At 28.3% G+C, this 24347-nt stretch overlaps 1 protein-coding gene and 2 long non-coding RNA genes across 7 annotated transcripts in view; all 3 read left to right on the plus strand.

Annotated features, from left to right (window-relative positions):
* LOC149879188 (uncharacterized) overlaps nucleotides 1–1714 on the plus strand; it is a 2271-nt gene extending 557 nt beyond the window's left edge. The window contains exons 1-2 of the long non-coding RNA XR_016447028.1: nucleotides 1–1255; nucleotides 1334–1714. The exon at nucleotides 1–1255 is cut by the window's left edge and continues 557 nt beyond it. This is a non-coding gene — a long non-coding RNA (uncharacterized LOC149879188). The remainder of the gene's footprint in view (nucleotides 1256–1333) is intronic.
* An 8217-nt stretch (nucleotides 1715–9931) lies between these two features.
* On the plus strand, nucleotides 9932–11958 carry LOC149879189 (uncharacterized). Of its 2 annotated transcripts, XM_090071551.1 has the most exons (4): nucleotides 9932–10264; nucleotides 10414–10525; nucleotides 10832–11047; nucleotides 11150–11958. In XM_090071551.1, the coding sequence occupies exons 1-4, from the start codon at nucleotides 10050–10052 to the stop codon at nucleotides 11687–11689; spliced, it is 1083 nt and encodes a 360-aa protein (XP_089927677.1). In that variant the 5' UTR covers nucleotides 9932–10049; the 3' UTR covers nucleotides 11690–11958. The 2 variants fall into 2 exon arrangements, with proteins under 2 accessions (XP_089927677.1, XP_089927675.1); XM_090071549.1 differs by having other exon boundaries at nucleotides 9940–10264; nucleotides 10832–11958.
* Nucleotides 11959–15726: 3768 nt separating this feature from the next.
* On the plus strand, nucleotides 15727–22912 carry LOC149879190 (uncharacterized). 4 transcript variants are annotated; one of them, XR_016446873.1, is made up of 4 exons: nucleotides 15727–17944; nucleotides 20166–20218; nucleotides 20371–22019; nucleotides 22664–22912. It is a non-coding gene; the product is annotated as an uncharacterized LOC149879190 (long non-coding RNA). The 4 variants fall into 4 exon arrangements; XR_016446874.1 differs by lacking the exon at nucleotides 22664–22912 and having other exon boundaries at nucleotides 20371–20638; nucleotides 21158–22060; XR_016446875.1 differs by lacking the exon at nucleotides 22664–22912 and having other exon boundaries at nucleotides 20371–20537; nucleotides 21158–22060.
* The last annotated feature ends 1435 nt before the right edge of the window (nucleotides 22913–24347 follow it).

Here is a 24347-nt window from a genome sequence, read left to right on the forward strand (position 1 = left end):
TAAAAAAGTTCCCATCAAAGTTATTTATGTCTTTAAAAATATCTCTGATCCTTAAAATCTTAGATTGAACTGACTTAAATACTGTTCTTAAAATTTATCCTATACAAGAAAGTGCACACTTCAATACTCTGCAGCGGTTTTAGTTTAGTAAAACATACTGTGATAGGACAGTTGAGTTAAGCTTTCCGGAAATCTTCACGGAATGTTAAGTTGCATCACACTTTCAAGTTTACACTTAGGCAAATTAATTACATTTCTTTAAATTATATAACATAAACTTAAGTTACTTTAGCAGAACCTTAAATTACATCACAATCAATCAAATAACGTCCTTTTATAAAATAATTTCAAAAAATCTTCTTGCCCATTTTTACTATTAACATCGAATAACTATCTAGGAGGTATCACGCATTTTGCAACTTCATGTAAACATGCATTTTAGTGATGACTGTCATCTAAATTTTTCAGACTTTTAATTCAATCTTTTTACCGAAAATCGCAAAACTCTCAATTTTAGCAAGACACTCAACATCTTAGGTGTTTTCAATGCCAGTTTTAAAAACTCTATATAATTCAATGAATTCATAACGCTTATTCTTTAAAAAAACGGGTTTTTCCAGATGCGAATCCCATTTTTTTTGTTGTGGGTTTTTCATTTTTATCAAATTAAGTATAATATTGGTATTGTTTGTTCGTTTGTTTTTTTCTTTTATTTTTCTTACATTTTATTTTCTTCCTCTCTCTTTTACGTTAAATGTCCTGTAATTGAAAAGCTGTTCATTATTTACATCCAGAACATTTTATTTTAGTAAAACTAACAAAATTAAATGTTGATCAGTTCTAAACTTGAGCTCGAATTTTTAAAGCTCATTTTTATAAAGAGCGAGTAAAAAAATCGTTTTTCCGAAGTAAATTTTAACTATAACTTATTATTAATTTAGTATTAACTTTGAATAACACATGTAAAATTTAATTTAAACACGTGTATAATTTAGTTTCAAAGTTTTAATAAAACTTTTTCAACAACTAAGTTAATGACAAAAAGGTAATTGGCAACTCAGGGCAACTATTTATGAAACTTAATTTATCTCTTTTTATCTCTTATGTAAGTCTACGTTATTAGATTCAATATGGCATGAAAATTGATGCGTTAGTCTGTATTCTTGCTAGTTCAACTGATTGTGAAAAAAATGTAATATACACCTGTTTCTGGGTTAGGGGAATACTATATCTGTACAAGTTAAAGTATGCCGGGGTAAGTTCCCTTTTTTCTCTACAACATTGAGTAATATTTTAGGATATCTAGTTATTATTTACACTTAATTTGTTTCAGAAAAAGATAGAGAATCAAGTGGGTTGAATTGGGAAACTTCAGAAAGTAAGATACAACATCGCAACGAAACTCAATGATCATTGAGAGATGTCGTTTTAGAAGATGTGGACTTTAGTCAAGATGAGTTAATGAGTTGAAAATCAAGATGTTGATGTATTTGTTTTGGATTCTTACAGTTCATTCAAAAAATTTCTCAATATTGAAAGCGATCTTCCACGTTGGAGTAATGTTGGCCAACTTGGAATTTATTTAATTTAATTGGAAATTATGGTTCTAGTGAACTATTGAAGGCGGGAATGCTGGTTGATCATCAAACAATAAAAAAAAAAGAAAACTATAGTTTTTTTAACTTTGCTGAACAAGTCAACCATTTAATGTAAACTATGCTGACTTTTTTCTATGCAATTCTTTTAAAATCTCTTGAAGAAACAAATTTCAAAATTGGCGCGTCACTTAATTGCTAATAAATTTATTGGCCAAAGTTAAAAATGAAACCCAAATAGATATAAAAAATCTGAACCGAAAATATTTTCTGTAAATCTACTGCAACTGACATTAAATTGACTTTTCATAAGTTTACGAACAATAAAATTGATCGTAGATACGAGATCGATTAGTCTTAGGGAAGTAATTAAGCCTCTTAAAATCAAAACTGTTCCATCTTGGTAAACTTACTGTTCCATAAGAAGAACCTAGCTGTTTAAGGATGGATGATTACGGTGATGTTCATTTGTGTTTTTAAAAAGTTCAACTCATGAATTTTTTTTAAAAAATTTGAATTATCAATTTTTTGATTTGAAATTCTTCTACCATTTATAAAAATGTTATAATATAATGGTATCTATAATTAGATTACCAAAGTGTAATGGACTTAAGTTATAATAATACCTCATATATGGTATTGTTTAACAGTCTAAAGTAATTCACTGGATAAAAATTGTAGTTCACTAGCACGTTTTAATCTGCAATGATTATTTCTATCACTGAATAGGAATTTCTATCACTTGATAGAAATTGAGATTATAGATTTAAATTTAGTTGTAAACTTTATTTGTAGTGGATTTTAGCTAATAAAGTTTATGATTGCGTAATGTTTATAATGCAATGGTATGTAAGGCAAACTGAGGCAAATAGACTTTTTGAAAAACATTTTTTTCAAAAAGTCTCTTGAAACAAAATTTTGAAAGTTACGAGCTAGTTATATGACTTAAAATAATTCAAAGATATGTGGCATTAGTTTTTTTTGAAAGGTTTTAAAAATAACAAATGCTAAACTGTCTTACTTTCTTCTGAATCTGCGACACAGACCTAACTAGGATGAAACATTTGGATAAGATTTGGGTAAGATCAAGGCAAACTTAAAACAAAAACAACAAACATTAAATAAGAAAAATTAGAATAAGATCAACAGAAATAAATACAAGATAAGAAATACTAGAATAAGATCAAGATAAGTAAATAGTAAAAATAAGAAATATTAAATCATTAAGGATTAAAAGATTAAGGCAGAATGAAAACCAATATAAAATAACTGATAACAAGTATAGAATAAAAAATATGAAATAAGAAGCACAAACCTAAACTATCACACGACAAATAAAATAAATTACTCACATTAAAAGCAAATGTCGTTTAGAGCGCAGTTCTTATGTACCAAAACACTAAAAATTATCCATTTAATTGGATATTCATCATTTCTCTTGATATTAAAGATAAAACTGCTCTGCATCATCATTAACAGCCTTCTTACGGAACCATCTTTTTAACATTTTTTTCTTTATTTTTTTTTGTCATTTATTTTAAAATAATTTTTTTGTTTCCGTATTTATCACTATTCTTTTTAAAGATTCTTTTCATATATAGAGCACTAGTTACTATCTCAGGCTTTTCAGCACATCTTATCTTTGGAGGATTAGGGTTTTATATTTAATACAGTGACAATAGAGTCAGGTGAGTTTTTACTCTGTTTTAATTCACCATACTGTTGTGAACTGGATGCAGCTGATTTCAGATGCGCTAAGATTTTATTTCTTTTTTTAGTATCAGTTTCTCAAGATAGAGATGATACAAGTGTTAGTTCTCTAGAACATCCTGATCAAATGAAAAACTTGTTCGTCAACGTCTTGATGATTCTATTTGCTGTAAATACTCAAATAACTCTTAACATTAGCTTCATTCAACTAAGCTCTATTAAGAGAAACTGTTTCATGTTTTCTTAGTAACAGCTCAAGATGTTGTTTTAAAAAAGCTAGCGAAAAGCCTCTTCCCACATGTTAATTATCCTTATTGAAATGATTTAGTATGCTATTTTGTTATATATCATCATCAAAGAGTGACTACTTTACTATAATTTTTTATTTAATAACTAGTATTTTTTTTTATTAAATTCTGGAATCAAGTTTCAAAATCTGCCAAGAAAATTGACATTTTTAACTGAAACTTATTTCCATGTAAAGAATTTTTAAGCTCACTAAAACTCTTACAAGCTTCTTACAAATACATCGACGCTCCCCTTCCCCTCACTATCTTTATATTTGATTTTGATAGAGAAATTTATGCTGATTAAGAATCGTATAAAAATATTGGTCTCAAAATCAAAGTAGAGTGCTCTAATATGAAGCTGAAAGTACATAAGTATAAAACGAATAGCTAATATTTGTCTTCTTGAGTAATGATTTTTTTTGTCTAAAAGTTATCTTTTGAAAGTAATACGATGGTTTTTTATTTTTTATGATGAAGATTTCGAATAATAGAACTAAGAATCAGCGTTACCGCAGTGCTGCAAGTTCGTAAAAATTAGTAAATATGATATCTTAACCGTTACTTTTTGGTTTCTTTACGCTTTCTGTTATAAAAAAGCAAAAATAAAAAGTCTTTACTGCTGCCCTGTGTAAAATTTAAGTGAAAATGCCTATTACGCATTTTGTCGCATTTTTTTCAGTCGGTGCGAATTGGTACCCAGTTATTTACCCGAATTCACGTAAATGCAGAGATTTTCCTAAGATGGTTTTTTTTTTTTTTTTTTTTTGCCTTTAGGTTCAGGTTTTTTTTAGAAACTTACTCAGCTCAAGTTAAGCAAGAAGTTACGTTTGCTGTGAGCTGCCCTATTTTTGGCGAAAGTTTAAAATCACTAAATAGCAAGAAAGGCGTTATATTATTATGATCCATATGTAGCTCTATTGTCAGATTAATATATTATTAAGGATCTTAACATATATAAATTATATATATTGTAATCATAGATTTAACAAAAAGTAACTGCATCATAATGATATAACATCTTATAAAGATATAATATCATTATTAAATATATGTTTTTCGTTACAACTTTTTTGTAAAAAGTACGTGTCTTATTAAGAGTTACGTTCATACTCGGGTGATTTAAGGCATGTCTGGCTTTTATCAGTGTTCAGTTGCACCACTAAACATTTCATTTGAGCATAACCTTTTTTTGCAAACAATTCACAAAAATAAAAGTTACCAGACAAAAGTTGTTCAAAATCAAAATACTAATTTTTTACGACGTTATGGGTTATGACGGATTTTGCCTTTTCTGAAAAAGGAGAATATCTTTAAAAATAAACAAAATGATCTCTAAGTACAACTTTTTTAGTAATGTTCAGTCTAGTACACTTCGATAATTGGTATTATCCGCTTGCACAACTTGTGATTTGTAGTACGATTAGAAAATCCGACGAACTTTATAAACTTCCACCGTCGCCCGTAACACGACTAAAAGGAGACAACATCGTTAACGATACTTTGAGCAATAAAGTAGATAAACTTGCTTAAGTTTTCTTTTTTTGTCGGGTGATACCATGTGATCAAATTTACATTTTTACTTGAAAACATCAGGTTGTGATCAAATAACAAATGTTAAAAAGCTAATACTTGGAAAATGAGTCTCTTCTACCGTTGGTAAAAAAATGTATATAATGGTTAGTAAATAAAAATATTAATAACGAACAAACAATCTTATAACCAATCTCACATACATACATACATACATACATACATACATACATACATACATACATACATACATACATACATACATACATACATACATACATACATACATACATACATACATACATACATACATACATACATACATACATACATACATACATTGCAAAATCCAAAAGTTTTTCATCAACTATTTGTCATTAGTCAACCTTGAAGTTTTAGTTGGTGGTGGGTCTAAATAAAATCTATACAAATATAAGAGAGAAATTTGTTAAATTTCTTTCTTGAATTCCAATTAATTTTGTTTTTTTCATTATATGATAACTACATTATAATATGTATAAAATACAAAGTGCTGGATTATTACTGACAATTTTTTAATCCTTGCTTCTCATAGGAAAATGAAAAATAAATATCAAGCACTCAAAATGCAATATATGGGAATGAGATCATAGTATTAAGCAGATTGTTTCATTGCAAAAGTAAGAAATGGTATATTAAATACAAATTAATCTTTTTTTTTTTACCAATAATTGATCACTTTAAATAATTGTGCTAAATCTCATAATAACGCTTTGCTAAATTTCATTCTTTCATCCAGCTTCTCCATTGTTAATTTTTAGAAAATACTTTGGAAAACTTTCTACCGCGTTCTACCGCGCAAATTTCAAATTTCGCAAAAAAAAAAAAAAAAAAAAAAAAAGTAAATAAAGTTGAAGAGGTTTCGAACATTTGAATTCGAACCAAAGAACATAACTAAACTGTTTGAGTGTTTTTATATGAAAGCTAGAAATTTAGGAGGCCTAAAACTTATCCATCATTCTCAAAAAAAAAGTATGAAGACTTTTAGTGCCAGTTTCTTCACATTCGTATCGAAGAAAGATACTTTTACAGAAAGTCTAGTAAATTGTCCAATTTTTCCCATAAGAAGAATTTGGTTAGTGAACCAATAAAGGCATTTCTGAGCAGTATTCTCAAAAAGCATGTAATATTTTAAAACCTCAAGTTCAATAAGAACATTTACTTTAAATAGCTATACAGACATAATACTGACATTTATACTTAATAAAAATAAAGTACTATTTCTATTAAATATAAATTTTTATTTAATATTTTTATTAAATATAAATATAATATTTACTTTTATATTTTATCTATCATCAGCTGTGTCTATAAAAACAATGTCGGCCTTTGAAAACGATATACTTAATTCGCGAAATTCTTAATGCGAACAACCACGCGAGGTGAAAACACGTCACACGCGTTTAAATAAAAATAACACGAAAAAAATCGAAGTTTTCTTAAATTGGCCTTAAATCTCCCGAGGAGTTCAAATCGCTTTTTTTTTTCTTTTTTTTTTAATGTGCAAACTTAGTTGATTAAAAAAAAAAAATCTACTCGGTTGTTTTTTTACGTAAGTTAGTTCAGCACAACTTATGCGCAAACCCTAACTTTACGGAAATGCGACGAGCGTAAGGTTTCCGCAACCTTTGTTGAGCTGCGCAAGTTACGAAAATTTGGTTAATACGCACCCAGGTTTTTCTCTTAAAAACAAAATTAACCGTTAAGTTAGTTAATTCAAGATATTAGCGATTTGTTGAATATTTGGAAGAGTTAAGCGGCCTAAAATAATTTTATCTTTTCACTTTTTGCGCTCTCGTTCGTGGATACATAAAAAAAAAAAAAAAAAAAAATCTTGGAATATTTCTTAAAAGCAGATAGATTTCGAAGTAGTTCATTAAAAAAGCTTTTCTTAAAAAAATTTCGGAGTTATGTACTTTTTTTTATTTTTATGTTAGTTTTATTACTTTGTTACTATATATGTTATGTGTAATTTTACTTTAGATAAGTTTTTTTATTACAGTTATTATAGTTATAAAATGTAGATTTATATAATTATTATTTAGTGGATGTGTTTTTAATAGATATGTAGCTTAGAAAATAGCCGTGAAGTTTATCAGTTACGAAGAATACCGACGGGATACGCCGCATAAACTCGTGAAGTTGTGAGTTGCCTTCGAAACGAGCATCTAGTTAATAATAACATTTGGCAATGTTTTGTTTATATTTACTTTTTATAAATTGATTAAAAAAATCATGAAAACAAATAATTAAACAAGTAAGAGTTAAAACAAGTATTTGCCTAATAATATTGTCATATATAAATATATGATATAATAAATTTAAAATCAAGCGCGCTGCACTGTTTTTATTCAACTTTCAATGTTTATTTCTTTTTAAAATCACTCATGCGTGCATACTATTATTATGCAATTTAAACACATTTCTATAACTTCTCCACCGTATTTTAAAGCAAAATAGTATAAGTATTTTAGGCCGCTAAACTTTTGATCAGAGCACTTTACATGGATTTTGAGACCTGTGTTTTTATACGATTCTTAATCAGCATAAAGTTCTCTATCATAATCATAAAAATGGGAAAGGGAGGGAGGGAGAGAGAAAGTGTAGTAACGCCAAAACATCTGCTAAGATTTCACTATTGTTATCGCATTTTTCGTATCAACTTAATTCTAAAAAACTTGATCATTTATTCTCTTGTACTCCTCATACTGACCTTTAAAAAAGAACTGTTTATAAATTTACCTAAACAAAAATGGAATAAGAGGAAAAACAATAAAAAATTACAAGCAAGTCAGTCAGAAGTCATCATGCAACAACATAACAATATAATATCCGGAAAAATTCTTTATATAAATTTTTATTCAATAAGTTAAAATTGAAAAGATCATTAATCATGACATATTATTTTTACTTTAACGAGTTTTAAAAGTTTTTACAAGTGAATGAAGTTTTATTTCAGCTAATTTTTTACTTGAAGAACTGATATTACATTTTTCCCTTTATCAATAGAAATGAGCTAAAAGAAGAAAAGAAAGCAAATTATTTTAAAACAGTTTGATACCTTTATAAGTTGAAAAGGTATTGTTACGTAAACAATCTTTTCTAATTATAAACTTATTTTCCATTGAATTTTTGATCAGATCTTTAAATTAAATACTTTTTTTTTACAAACTGAATTACAAACCAGAAAGAAACAACTCGACCACAACAGTATATTCCTAAGGGAAGTAAAAATTCTTAATTTTCCCCTCACTTAGGTTCCCCTCACTAAGATTAACAAGCAAAATTGTTTACCTTTTTTTTAAGTTTATAATTTAAAATTTTAAATTACAGTAAACTCCCGGTTATTCGAACGTCTGAAGGGAATAAGAATTTACTTCGAATAACCGAAATTTCGAATAACTAAGTTTGTTAGTTTGTTAAGAAAAATTCACCTGAAAGAAAAATTGCTTCGAATAAGCCGGAAATTCAAATAAGTGCCAGTTCGATAAACCGGGAGTTTACTATTTTTTGTTTTTATAATCGTTCAGCTGTCTCAAGCAAGGGCAAAATTATTCTTAAAAAGTCTAGTTTAAAATTTTGATATTTGAGTATTTCAAACCATTTTTTTTTTTGGCTTCATGTTAATCATTTAATCATTCAATTCTTTTCCAATTTCTACACTTCGTTTACTGTGTCGATAATTAATCCCGGTATATGATAACCAGAGGTCGGTATTTTAATACCAATACCGCGACAAACTTGATTTGATTTTGTGATGTTTCAACACGTATGAAGACATTATGTGACAATGTGTCTGTATGTCGGTGAAACTTAAGGGTTAACAATAATCATTTTCAATCATCTATTACGGTTTTCCTACTTCTACAGTACAAATTTTAAAAGGAAATTACGAATGTTAAAATTCGAATATTGGAACACGGCTAACCTTTTTGAATGTCTTCACTTGAAAACTTAAATTTTACGAAGCTTAAAAGAAATATATTTTTCAGAATTTTTTGACACGTTTAAGAAACTGATGATAATAATGATAATAGTAATAGTAACTTTCTTTTTCAGTTCCTACAACCTAACATCAATTTCGTCATAGAACATTTTACTACTATAAGCCTTAGTTTTTATAAAAAACAGATGCAATTGTAAAAGAGAGAAATATGATATTTTCATCTTCTGATATTCTTCAAATATATAGAACTTCAACTTTACCTCTTAATGATAAAAAAGATTGAGAGTAAAACAGGTATTGTTCGTTATAAGGAGTTAAGTCGGAGTTATTTAGGCTTTTTAACTAATTTTAAAACCTTTTTCTCTTAAAAAATGTTCCCATTCTTTTTAAAAAATATAATCATACGTTTTCTGAATATATGCTACTACATTGAAATCATATACAATAAGCTACTCTCAAAGGTAATCTATCCTAAAAGTTTTAGCAAGTCGTCCCTATTTAAGCCTTTCATATTCAAATATTTTGATGAACATTTAAGTTGTACTTTGAAAATAACCAATGCGGCAACTAGTTGCGCACTTCATGTTATTTTCAATGTTTGTCGTCCAAGAGGTCTTTACTTACACCTATATAACGTTTATGAAAACAAAAGGATCAGCTTTTTAAGATGGAAAAGTATTTTCGTAGAGCTGAGTATGAGCTTGTTATCAATTTTAGTTTATTAATATTACACTATACATACATAAACCTTAAAGAAGATGTTATTTGAAATATAAACAGAAATATGGCTGCAAACAGGCTAAAACTTGTTTTGATTAACTAAAATATTGACTTTTTGCTGCTTTTCGTAAAGTAAATAGTAACCATTTAACGATAAAACGGCTAGTTTTAAACGGTTGTTTAATATAACTGCAATTTAAAAAAACTATTTTTTCGATCATGATCTATACGAAGGGAAAAACTTTTTTCTTATTTAGAGTTTTAAGCGTACATTCTATTTTTATAATTTACTCTTGTTTATTATGGTGGAAACTCTTTGAAGTCAGTTTAGTTACTCAGCATAAGCGTTTTGAGCTTATACTAGCTTGCTGCATTTGGTCATGTTTTTTCTTTTTGATCAACTGCGTTTCATGCTACCTAGCTGTCAAAGATAGGTAAAAGTTTCTTAAAAATATTTTCTCAACTTGCAAATTAGATCTTTAACAAATGTTACTTTGCTTTAATTTTTTATACTGTGTTAAGGATGTGAAATTACTAAATTTAACTTTTCTGAAAATACATAACCCCAAATTTTGGCATTTAGCCCTCCAAAATTGTATTTAAAAACGTGGTTGAATATTCCAATGTTATTATTTATTGCGTTTACTCTTCCTCCTTACGGCTTCACATTGAATCATTTGTATGGACCATTTCAGGTAACGTTTTAATTGTTTTGAGTACTTTTATAAACGATGAAGATATTTTCGTTTGCTAGATCAACTTACACTGAAAAAAATTTGAATGAATTTGTTAAATATTTTGCTGTTTATGATATATTTTTGGATTACTGCAGAAATAAGAGAAAAACTTCCTTGAAAAGGAAATTCGAGAAACTTGTTCAAACAACAAAAACTATTTTACACAAAAATAAAAATTAGAAGTATCTCAATGTAACTATAATTCAAACTTTCTTTACACTTTTCTCATTTCATTAGATTATATTTTTACATTTAACATTTTAGAATAGCAACATGAACCTTGAAGCAAACCACAAAAATTCAACATGGATTGATCACAAATCCAACATACCAACAGCTGACTTTGTTGTTCTCCAGATGGCTATGCCAGTTCTGTTGTTAACTTTTATCATATATCCTCTGCCGAGAAGAGCGTATTCGGGATCTGAATATTTAGCCATTGCGTTGGAATTTATGAATGCGTTTGATATTATGGATATGGTACCAGATATTTTTTATATCAAAAATTATGGTTTAGGTTGGGTTATTATTTTTTACATGTCTTTGGGTATTTCTGTTTTTATGCTTTCATTGCCTGTGAAGATTGAGACAAGTGATATTTTCTGGCCAACTCTAATATTTATATCTTCGGATGCAACCGATCATTCGACAAATAATTTAAGCAACCCTGCATGTCTTCTAAAAGTTAACTCCGTCGCTAACAACAGAAGACTAAGCATAGTAAATGTAAACGGAGAAGAGACTGAGTTCCAAGAAGTTAATAGCAATCAAAGAGGTTGGGATTTTACTCCTGAAACAAAAATCAATGAAACTAAGATTAAGGCCGAAAAAAGCGCTGCAGTTGCTTTGCCACAAAATTCTATTACAAACAAAAAGAAATGCCCTTCAAAATATCGAACGTCTGTGACTCGTCAGGTGCTTAAATCTTTGTTTACGATGTTATTTATGGATTTGTGCTTTGCCCTCGTTCGGTTCAAAATCATGATAAATGAAAACTCTCCAGAGCATGGATTCAACATGTTCGTAAAGAATATCATACTTACCACTCTTCATATGAGTTACTTTATAAAACATTTGAGAAGTTTAATTGATCTTAACAATTACTTAAAAACTATTGTCTAAAAAGAAAATGTCAACTCCAGTTTTGTGAAAGTAATTCGCAAAATTATTGCAGTGATACTTAAGAACGTTTTAAAATTCTTATCAATGTCGTACATTTAAACTAAAAATACTTCTTCCTGTAACAAATAGTAGGAGTAACTTATTCACCAAATGATTGTATAAAGTGCATATCAATTCAAAAGTGAAGTATTTTCCCTCAATGATATGCAAAAGACTTATATGACTTTAACAAAATACTATTAGAAGAAAAAAAAAAAGACTTTGCATGATCTATTGTATTTAAAGCGAAGCAGTTAGATCAGAGTAAACGTTTGGAGATGGAGTATTAAAAAAAAACTAAGTAAGTGTTTAAAATTTTCAGCTTATCTGATGTTTACCCTTTTCTAAATAATCCACTGTATCTCTACAGGATGAACCATTAAAAACTTAATGTAACTTTAATGATATAAAATACAATTACATGATAAAAAGAAAAAAAAAGCAGAGGTAAGAGTGTAGTTGTAACAAAAATTATTGGAAAACAGCATTTTCATTCACTGTCAAACTCATTTTTCTATTACTTTTAATATATTACTAGTTTCATGTGAAAGAGTGGTATATAATACTTTTTAAAAGAGTAAAGTTTCGCAAACATAAAAAATAACGCAAAAAATACAATTCCTAGGCATGGCAGTGTCTCCCATACTTATCCAATATAAAAATTAGTACAAACTAATTTTGACAAATTGATATTTAAGGCATCAATGTTTTTACATCATTTTAGTCACAAATACCTTAGATACGATAAAAGAAACAAGAAGTTAAATTTTGGAAACAAACTAAAAAAGTATTTAAAAAGATAAGTTATTGATGAACAGTAAAGGGATCAAAAAATACTTTATTTACTTATCATGGTATTTATTAATGCATGCATCTCGTGCAACTCATTTCTCAGCCATACTGAATTTAATAAGAAATCGCCCAGTACTATCATGTCAGAGAATTCTGCTACCACATCTGGAGGAAACCATCCGTCTTAAAAACCGAGGTTGCATATTTCTGCATATTATTGTTAATTGCATTCAACATCTTGAAGGTAAAAGATGAAGATAAGTATTATAAATAATTTTCAAAGACAATATAGAGTATGAGAGACATGCACTAAAAAGACCATAACCAATGTATACATTTCGATCATTTCGCCATTGTAAACAATTCACCTTTAGACATTGCTTATTCAATAAATTTTCTGTTCTATTAATAGAAAAGTAAATTTATGCTTAACGAGTTCTCCATTTAATGCATATTAAGCAGTTTAATACGAGAAAGTTTAATACGATCATTAATAACATACCTTCTTTCTGAGCTGTATGATACAATTTCACCCCTTTTAATTCTCATAGACCAAGTAAATACTAGTCGCATAACAAAAAAAATAAAGAAGTTCCTTCAAATTACTCCCTGAACACATTAAAAAATACGAAATGTAGGTAAAAGAGCACTTGTGCATGTTTGCGTATACGTAAAATTAAAAAAGAATTGCAACCACCTAGTTTTTTTTGTTTTAAATCAAAAAAGCCCTTCAAGGTCTTACCCAAAATCCTATCTAAATTAAAAGATGCAGTTGTCTTGAAGTCAGCTTTCTTTAGTGTATCATTACTCAATCAGTAGATTGTAAAAATCAACATATACACAATGAGCAAGTAAAATAAAAAAGACATAACAAGTTTTCAGTCGGATTTAGTGCCTCAACATGAATTTAATTCCAGCCCAGTTAGGAAGAGGATGGAGAAGAGGAAAGAGTGGGGAAGAGGAAGGGAGGGGAGTATATGTAAAGAGAACTTTCGAAAAGTAATCCAATGTTCAAACTGTTTTTTTAATGCTAGGATGGCTTGGTCAGTAGCCATAATTTCACAAACCAAAACAACAAAACAATCTTCTTAAGATATATTGAACTTTCAACACTACTTGATAAAACATTTCAGATAAACTGATCTTTCTCTACATTTCATCAACTAGTTTTTTAGCATTGTTTCTATTAAAATCTAGTCTAAGATATACACAACAAATGAAATACTTAGATTCCAGCCGTTTAGCAAAGAAGAGCCACCTTCTTTACAAAAGAATAACTAACTTTGTCACTAATCCCATTAAAACATGGAACTTGGTTACAGATACCATCTCTTTGAGAATAGAGTCAGGATTTTTATTCAGAAGATATCTAGATCTTTGTCAAGAAAAGTCTTAGATTTATAATATCCTTCTTTTTATCGTACTTTCTTTTCTAAATCTTCTCTACGCAAATAAATTTTTTAAAGCCATTCTGTATGTGTATGCAAAGTCATTAATGCAATACTTTTTTCTTTAAACCGCTCTATTGATAAATTAGCAACGCATAATTGCCGTTACCTGGCTGAAAAACCAATTTATCATCCCCAAGTGGAGCATGAAATTACAGAAAACTATTTTCTAATATTTCTTGTATGTATGTATGTATGCATGTATGTATGTATGTATGTATGTATGTATGTATGTATGTATGTATGTATGTATGTATGTATGTATGTATGTATGTATGTATGTATGTATGTATGTATGTATGTATGTATGTATGTATGTATGTATGTATGTATGTATGTATGTATGTATGTATGTATGTATGTATGTATGTATGTATGTATGTATGTATGTATGTATGTATGTATGTATGTATGTATGTATGTATGTATGTATGTATGTATGTATGTATGTATGTATGCATGCATGCAGGCATGCATGCATGCATGCATGCATGCATGTATGTATGTATGTATGTATGTATGTATGTATGTATGTATGTATGTATGTATGTATGTATGTATGTATGTATGTATGTATGTATGTATGTATGTATGTATGTATGTATGTATGTATGTATGTATGTATGTATGTATGTATGTATGTATGTATGTATGTATGTATGTATGTATGTATGTATGTATGTATGTATGTATGTATGTATGTATGTATGTATGTATGTATGTATGTATGTATGTATGTATGTATGTATGTATGTATGTATGTATGTATGCATGTTTTTGTATAAATATCTGTTTTTGCATTTTCTCTTAATTTTAAATTTCTTATTCTGCTACTTTAATTTTCTTCTTTTGTTAAAGTTCTTCTTTAAGCTTCTTCAACTTTCTTCTTTTTTCTCTCACTAAATTTCTCTTTTAAATTTCTACTTCAAATGCCTACATTTATTTCTCCTTTTTATTTCTTTAGATTTCCTCCTAAAGTATTTTCTTACAAAATTCTCCATTAACTTTATTCTCTATAATTGTTCTTTAAACTTCAGCTTTCAATAATATCTTTAAAATTCTTAGTTACATTTCATCTCTAAATTTCTTTTTTAAATTGCTTCTTTACAATTTTTTTTTAAATACTTTGTTTTGATTTCTTTAATTTTCTTTTTGTAATTTTGGTCTTTAAATTTTTTCATTGTAATTCTTTTTTAACTTAAATATCTTACTCACTTTTATTCAGTAAAGTTTTTCTTTACATTTAAACATGAATTTTCTTTTCAAAGTATTATCATTAGCAATATTATCAAATCTCTCCAAAACTATTTATCTTAAAGAAGTTTTTAATACTGCCATTTTATAAACGTTAGTACAATGTGCTGGTAAGCTTGTATTGCTTCAACTTTTATCAATAGTTTCATTAATTCTTTTTGCTATTCAATGCATGACTTCAAGTTTTTATGAAACAAATTATTTCTTAGACAACCACTTCTCATTAGAATAATCATCCTCCTTAACGGTATCGTTTCGCTTTATATACTAGATATTTTAAATAAAACGTTTTTTGAAAGTAAGTAGAAAAAATTTACATTCATAAAAAAGCTGCCCAAAGTATTAATGGCAGTGCAGTTGATAGGCGATAAAATTAAAACAGATCTTATAATTAGATTTTGAATTGAGTAAAAATTTTCCTCGCCCTTCGCTATTATTAAAAGCAATTTCATTAGTTGAAAAGTAAAAAAAAAGAGCTCAGAAAGAAATTTATCTTCGCACAAGCAAAATTATATGACGGTAGTTTCTTGAACTTTATCCGATAACGTATTGCTATTGTTAAAAAGAGAGATACTTTCATGTAAGAAAAGAAAGGAACAGTTAAGTTAAAGTTGGTTATTATGTATTATTAACGAAAAAGAGCAAATGCTGATGCAAATTAACTATATAATAACTAACCAATATAATTTAAGAAAAAGTTTCAGTATGAAGTTTACAAAGCGATTTCTTAGCAATCCTCATTAGTGGCAAATAGTCTGCTTTGTTCTGAAAACCTCGTTTAACACGTTTTACGCTTTTAGAATGTTATTCAATCCAATTATTGTGATTTAATTAAGCTCTATTATTTGATTAGGACTCATACTCATCAATGGTGATTACATAAAACAAAAAAATCTGAGACCGATTAAAAAACAAATAATAACTGAGTGTAATCTCAATGCAAGAGGGTTATTTACTTTAAACATTTTTAAGTGAAAATTCAATAACTAAGAGACGATCACATCGATCTCATTTTAGTTTATCGCAGATAATATTTGGTAATTTTTCATTATACAAAACCAATTAAAATTTTGTATTGATTTTATGTCGATTTAAATTTTGTTTATTCTTGTTTTTTTATGGTTTGATGTTACATGATGCATTTTTTTAAATTTAGATTTGAATTTAAAGTTTCAATTCTAAATTTTCTTTAACGTACTGGTTTATACAGTGGCTTTCAAAAACATGTCACTTAGATTTTAAAGGAACTACTTAAATTATTTCCATCTCAATCGAGAAGATTTTTTTAAAGATTTTTGTTTGGAATACATTCTACATTTAATAAATATTTAGAGATAAAATAATTTCGGTAGGGTTCAAATCTGTTATTCGTGCCGAACAGGTTTGGGAGTAATATGTTAGCTTTGAAATCACTCTTTCACCTCGTTGGCAGTATGTGAAGTCAAGTTTTTAAGCCTGAAAATGATCAAGCAACTTGTTTTCCAAAAACTTGTTTTCTAAAAACATGTTTTCTAAAAACTTGTTTTCTAAATACTTGTTTTCCAAGGTCTCTTTGTAATAACATTCGTTAATTTCCCCTTTACAAATATTTTGAAGTCTTATCCTCTTTTAAGAAATGCATCCCCATATAACTACAGAACCACCACCGCCTTGTACAGTTAAAACACAAAATCTTTCCTTATATTTCTCTGAAGCTAATCTTTTAACGATGAAACTTGATTTACAATTAACCACCTCAAAATTTGATTAATCACTAATAATTGGCAAATCTTCTACCTGAGAAAAATATTCTACTGACCAGTGAAGCCTTTCCTTCCAGCACTTATATTTTTTAATCCTATCTGTTATCTAAAAAAGAGGTTTCCTGGCAGCAACAACAATCAATACCTTTTTTATTAAGGCACCTAGTTGTGCTCTAGCTAACACTTACGTAATCAGCCTTATTACTAAACTCAGCGGACAGTTCTTGGTAGCTAATTTTTGGATGTTTCCTTACCCTTCTATGCAATAAACTTTGATCCCAAGAATTAAGTATTGACGGCCTGCTAACTCTTGATGAATCTTTTACGCCATTTGAAAGTTTGTAGTTTATGAGCGTTGTTTGGACACAGCATTATAAAAGATCACATAATCTTGCTATTTCTCATTGACTTTTGGTGTTATATTTGAATACACCCAATTTTTGCCATTTGACTTTTTGTGATACTCATTTTCTGGTGTGACAAAAATATACCAATTAAAACATCTATTGAAATACTGGTTAGAAGTTCTTTTTTTTTTTTTCAAATATATTTTTAGTTTGTATTGATTAAAACGAGTATAATTTTTCAGAGTTAACATTAATTTAAGAGTTATTAAGTTTAAATTGACCTAATAGTTTTTACACATTTTTTTAATAAGTAATTTATAGGATTATTTTTCGCAACTAAATTACTTAGAATGGATTAATAGATCAATTAGTGTTATATATCATTTGAAATCTGATTGATTAATTTAATCAGAAATAAAGAAGCTTTGCTACTCATAAGTTAAAAAAATTGAGCTGTCAAAAAAAAACAAACAAAAAAACTGACGTTATGTTTTTGAAAGCCACTGTAAAAGTTCAAGAAAAACGGTAGTAACAAACACTGATTTCGTGAATCAACCAACTGTTCACATAAAGATTGCTGAAAGGAATATTTGCAATAAGGAAAATGGAGATTCTAAAGTACAAAGTTAACCGGTACATCATTGATTATACGTTGTTTGTTTTTGTTACACTCGTATTACTTGTTCTAATTGTGTCACCTAATTATTAAACAACTTTTGGTTTCATAATTAGAAAAGCAGGACAAACTTTTAACTGATACCAAAACTATGAGAAATTTAATACCAGAAATATTGTATCAGAAATCAGTTTCAGAGAAAACTGCTGTAACTATAAAATAGACTGGAATATGTTCAATAATAAAAGATTATACTTTGTTACTCTAGTCATCTTACTGGGTAATAACATTCCCAAAAAACTCTGAAATATTTTCCCAATTGAAATTTCAGAACTTTAACCAGGTTGACAGTTACTCATTCTCCTCGAGAATTTTCTAACTTCTGAAAAAAATCTACCAGCAAACAGTTAAAAACCAGCATAAATTATCATAGTTATCATATTCACATTACTAAGTTTTAGATTTTAACTTTACGGTAAACATTTGAAAAAATCCAAAAAGTTTAACTAACAAACATAGAAAGGAAAAACCTAAAATTTAATTACGAACGTAAATTTGTTTGATCATTTACGAAACTTAGAAAAATTGATGTTACGTTTGAATTCAGTTCAGTAACAAAATAAAAGTTCAGCACAAACTAACATTCTGTGTTTTCCTAGATTTGAATTGATCTACATTAGGATTTTTTCCCTCTCATTTCTTTTACATATCTCTTTCTGTTAAGTAGGGTTACATATTTAGATGGTGTACAAAGGGCAAATCTTTTCTTCTCCTCATGTATTTTATTCTAGAAAATTTACTTGTTCACAGAAACATGATGAGAGACTTCATGAAGTTATAACAAACTTTTCTGTTAAAATTCTAATTGAAATGTAAAAAAGAAAAAGATTTGTTGTTTTAAAGTTGAGCTTGAGCTTTTAGAAAATTAGAAACTTAAAAATTAGATTCAACTTTAAAGAATTTTTAGAGGTTTTTTTGAATGTATTTTAAAGGGAAAAGTTAAGTAATTAATTACTGTTAAGAAAATTAATAATTGTTAAGAAAAAAAGCCGAGGTGAAAAATGTGTTTTTGGTCCAACTACTTCTGCAAAACGTCTTACGTCCCAAATAAAGAAAGATTTCCAAAAAACATTGGAATTTTCAAAGCTACCTATAATTCCTATCATTTTTATAAACTCAGAAAACATGAATCAACTCTTTCAGAGATCCTTTAGGTGAATATTTTTCAAAAATTACCTTTTTTCACAAATAGATTGTTAAGAGATAGCCAAAACGTAAACAGTATACAACATAAATCAGGTGTGCTATTGCCTAAATCATTCTTTAATAACCCTTTTTTAAAAAAAATTCCTTCAGACAATTGTTTGTAAGGTTCCTGCCGAAAAAAGAAGTTATTACAATTTTACTTAGAACGCAAGTTTGGAACAGGTGAGTTCTAACATCAGTTCATCAAAATGGAATAAAAAGAGGAAAAGAAGCCTTGGTAATGACTAAAAAAATTCTATAAGTTCCCCAATGCTGTATGTAATGCTCTCGCCTTGCGACAGGGATTTTGCTATTTTTTTTTTAAAAAAAAGATCAAATATACACCGATGAGCTGCTGCACAAATGAAATATCCTTTTAAAAGAAAAAACTATAAGAACTATTGAAATGAAAAATTGTTATCAAAATTTCAACCAAGTCTAAAATGCACTTGAATGCTCAATTGCCTTCGTTGACGGCAATTGAGCTTTCAGGCGCATTTCAGATTTCAAAATTGTTGTTTAACATCTTGCTTTATTAATCATTATTTTAAAACAATAACACAAACCCTAATTTAAGCTAATTTCAATCATGCATGAGTTGCTGCATTATTCAAAACTGCTAAAAGTTCTTCTAAAGTTGCTGCTTTAGGAAAGATAGATTACTGGCATCTTTTTTGAAGATGCAAAAACCCCTTAAATCAAGCCACTTAAGTAGTAAATAAATAACTGGTAGAAAGCAAAAATATATACCATTGAGAGAAGGTTTACTGGGAGAACAGTTTTATTTAATTTCCCAACAACTTGAGTTCCGTGACTTATGGGGTTTGTGAAATACCTAACTAGATTATATCAACGGAATATTTGACTTCTAAAGCTCCACTATTCATTTTGAAACAATACCGACATCCTTACAACCATTTGTTGACAGCGAAAATATTTTACTATTAAAGAACGTCTGAAATTTGTCATTACTAATAATGGACCTTTTCGTAGGATGACTTTAAAAGAAAATGTTGTCATGGAGAACGAGTTCAATGATATTAAAGGTAAATTTACATCTTTTAAATTTCCAAGATAAGACGGACACTCGATTTTACACAAACTTTTTTTGTTAGTTGAAATGTTTCCAAAAGATGAACTAGCGACGCTTACTGATTTACTGACTTATGATTGAGAAAAATTTGATTGATCTCTATAGGTTGATGGTTATCGATAATATAAAAGAAGAATTTGAAACTATGCGAGAACAAGCTATACAAGTACTAAACCAATAACGTAAGAACAACCCATTAAAAAAATGACGAGGTATGAAAGACGAGTTACTTTTTTGCAACTGAAAGGATTTGTTCAGTGGTTGCAAACGAAGTAGGTATATTGAGCTTTATAGTTAACATGCCATCCTAATGCGGAGATCTCTTGCTGCCACTGAATGTTTTTTAAAGATGCCATCCTAATTCCAAAACACTGTAGGTCATAAAAATGTTTTACTTTCCTAAAACATACATTTCTGAAAACGACAAATTATATTTTTTTTAGTAGATAATTATTATGGCAAATATTTCAGGTTTTCTTTTTTTTTTTTTTTTTTTTTTATCAACAAAGAGATTAAGTAATTTTTATGTTCACACTGGTACATATACCTAAGTACAAATACAAGCATGAAATTTAATCCGGAAAAATGTTGCATAGCTTTAAATAGCGTTTTAAACTGTAATAGTTTTGAAATAAAACTAATTTATAGACAAAATATTTCACCATTTTGACAGCAAGCGCATCAAAAAATATATTTAGCTGTTACTGATAATTTTTTTTCACTAACTCGTCGACTGACCGTCTTTTAATCATGGAATTAAAATTCATTATGTTTTTCATATGTAAAGCGAACACAGAAAACATTGAAATGCTAAGTGGTCAACAAATAATTTCTAAACAATCCTCAAAAAAGTTATCGCGTCGTTAAAAAAAGAAATAGTTTTGTATTTTAGAACTAATATCCCGACACTCAATTTTCAGTGTCCTTCCAACGACAAAAGCCTTCTTCTCACGTACCCATAAACGTATTCAAGTTCACAAAAGCGTATACGAAACAAACGATTTAGGCTAATCAATCATAACTTTAACTAGAATGTCTGAAATTGGAAATACTCAGCTCGTAGAAAGTATGCAGCAATTTACAACAAACATTGTAAAAGTATTGTTTGGGTGGATGCAGCATTAGATAAGATACATGTTTCAATGACGATTCTCTGTCACTTATTAGGATCAAGTGTAAAAGATTTTCAAGGCGATCTTTTCGACATTGAAGTATTTTCTAGAAAAATACAAAACTATTTTGAAGAGAAACGACGTTACACATCTTCGAGAACGTAGTTTATCAAAGCGCAGAATATTTTGAAAAATATTTGTCAAATAAAAAAAGCCCATCTACTTTAGTATATGCATTTTTTTTATTTGACAAGTATCTTTCAATGTAAATCGTGGTCTACTGATATCAATAAAGAACAAGTTATTTCTTAATTATTTAAAAATATTAAGCAAATATTAGCAAAGGATGACGAAAAGCTAAAGAAAAAAACCGAAGTGCTTAGATAGCATCCACTTATCATTATTCAAACTAATCTCTATATAAACAGCAAAAGCGTTTCTTTTCAGGAACAAATATTTTCCGATGGAACCCGATCGATATGCTCGAAGAAGCAATCCCCACAGAAGCGGAAGCTTATTCTGTAATAACATCAAATAACTTAGTATTAACTTAAGTTGAAGCATCGAATGAAAAATCACTAAAATTTTTAAACTATGTATCTTATTGCGATGGTCAACACATTGTAAAAAAATTGATTAGAGGTAGGGGAGATATGGCCGCGATGATTGTCGGGGAAGTATGATCTTTTAGTTTTCATTCGTTCATATTTGCCTTACTGGGAGTGAGGTTGCAACTTAATTAACATTATGCTGCCCTTTTTCTTTATTCATAATATTTTTTCATAAAGTTTCCGGCGGCTTTAAAAAAGAAAAAAAAAAAAAAATAAAAATATAGTTTTTCTTCATTAAAAGTGATTTTTTGAAAATACTAAACTAATTCTACAACATTTTTAATTAGACATCTATATGGGTTTACAACTATTGTACTTCGAATTTGAATGTGTTAAGTGTGTAATTGTATACTTATTTTTATTTGACTTGTTAAAAAGACTTGCAAATATATTGAATTCTTAAAAAGATTTCACGTTTATAATGCATTTCTATCAAAACTGCCTTATATTACTTTTATTACATGAGCTTCAGACATTGTTTATTGGTTTTTTTTATTGAAAAACTGAGTGTGGAATTTTTGGTACTCCCTCTGTATATGAGGCATCTCATTAAGTTCGATAAAAAAGCTTTTGTTTTAATAAAATAGTTTAGATAAAATGTAGTTGCATTCGATAAAATGTATTTCTTTTCGGAAAATTTTAATAAAAATGAGAGTAAGCATTTTTTAACTTTAGGTTCAGCCTATGGAATGGCTAATGAACTTCAGGAGTTTTATGAAGTACTTCAATCTTAGAGTTTTAGTCAATGACCCTACAATCTTCAAAGTACAAGTTACCCATATTGTTTAATGGTGCCATGGGTGTGGACATCAGCAAAAAGTTCAAATTGAAAAAATTTATCCTCAACTTAAAAAATTTTATTCAAAGGCTTATCTCTTACATGAAAGCAATTGTAACATTTTTGTTTCAAAGAAAAATTATGCTTAGTTTTGATTAAGTTCCATACATTGTGAAAAATACAATCAAAATGCGGAAAAACACTCCTAAAGCAAAATAACTGTTTAGGCGGTTTTTAAATAAAACAAAAGGTAATTAAGGTTTTTTTTTCAAAAAAAATTTTTCAAAAGCGTTAATTTTTAGTTAATCTCAGGAAATTTGAAAATTGATTGAAAAAATTTGATAACATTTTTTTTTCTAAGTAGTTGAATGCGCTGGTTTTTCAGTAGAAAAGATTTTTTTTTTTTGTTAAATGTTTGTTACTAACTGTTTTCTACTAAAAAAAAAAATCATAATTCTTAGCTGCCTCTTATATAATCTGTGAAAAGCTTTAAGAGTATGGAGTTTATTATGCACCTTTTTGATGTTATTCTTCTTTTTTTTTAAAGGAACTTAGCCTGAAGTTTTAGTGAGAAGGAAACTCTTAAACAACTTAGCATTCCTTTTAGAATTAAAGTTATCTTTTCAAAAAAAGACCTAACTTTTTTTAAAGCAACTATGCATTTTTTAAGAGCGATGGAAACTTTTTTTACTTAAAAAAAGCTAGACACGTTTGAAAGTGAGCAAGCATTTTCTTATATGGATTTCCTGTTTTAATTACTTTTTTCAATTAGCTAGACTTTTCTTAAGGGACTTTTAAAGTGTCTTAGTGAGTAGGATGCACCTTTACAATGAATAGGACTATTCTTAAACAACTTAGCAGTTTTTAAAGTCATTTTGCAGTATTTTGAATGTGAGTTGCTATTTATTTTAAAGCAACTTTATGTGAACCAGTATTTTTGAATGCTAGTTAAAACTATTTGTAAAGTGCATGAGAAATATAAATTGACATTAAAAAAAAAAAAAAAAAAGATAAGAGTCTAGCAATCTTAAAAATCACTTCTCGGCATTTCGAATAGAGGAGACTTGAACTGAATGGACCACAAAATTAGACTTTTTTTTAAATGTGATTAATATTTATTTTGAGAATAACTATGGCGTATTTTTTACTTCAGAAGACGAGATCAATATCTTAACTAACTATCCTTGAAAGGTGTAAACCATTGAGCAAGTAAAACATTGTTAAAAAATGCGGTAAACATGACCTGCACTAAATTTTTTAATGGTCCAATCAGTACAGTTGATTGTACTAAATCGACCGTTCTTGTACTGAATAGACCAGTGAAAATTAACATAAAATGAGTCATGATAAACCATAAGCTTTATAGTTTCTTATGCCCAAGATTTTTTTTTTTTATACTCTTACAGTACCTACTCATATTATTAGACTCAAGCTCAATTTTTAGCTTTTTGTCTTTTTTGTGCGTCTAAAATGCAATACAAGCAATCGCAACTTAATTTTTTGTTATACAATCTATATATTATTACATACAAAGCATATTAAGAAACTTAATATTTGTTGGTGAGTCCTTTTGACTCTATA

This window comes from Hydra viridissima, unplaced genomic scaffold (assembly GCF_058129835.1).
Source record: "Hydra viridissima isolate aposymbiotic clone 2 unplaced genomic scaffold, HvirCarnegie_v1 scaffold_14, whole genome shotgun sequence".
Classification (NCBI taxonomy): Eukaryota; Metazoa; Cnidaria; class Hydrozoa; order Anthoathecata; family Hydridae; genus Hydra; species Hydra viridissima.

Excerpts from the sequence above, each read along its gene's own strand:
- LOC149879189 (XM_090071549.1), top strand. The coding sequence starts at position 10,050 with ATGATCTATACGAAGGGAAAAACTTTTTTCTTATTTAGAGTTTTAAGC. Across the intron at positions 10,265-10,413 it reads TACCTAGCTGTCAAAGATAG|CCCTCCAAAATTGTATTTAA; the intron begins GTAAAAGTTTCT and ends TTTGGCATTTAG. Across the intron at positions 10,526-10,831 it reads ATTTGTATGGACCATTTCAG|AATAGCAACATGAACCTTGA; the intron begins GTAACGTTTTAA and ends TTAACATTTTAG.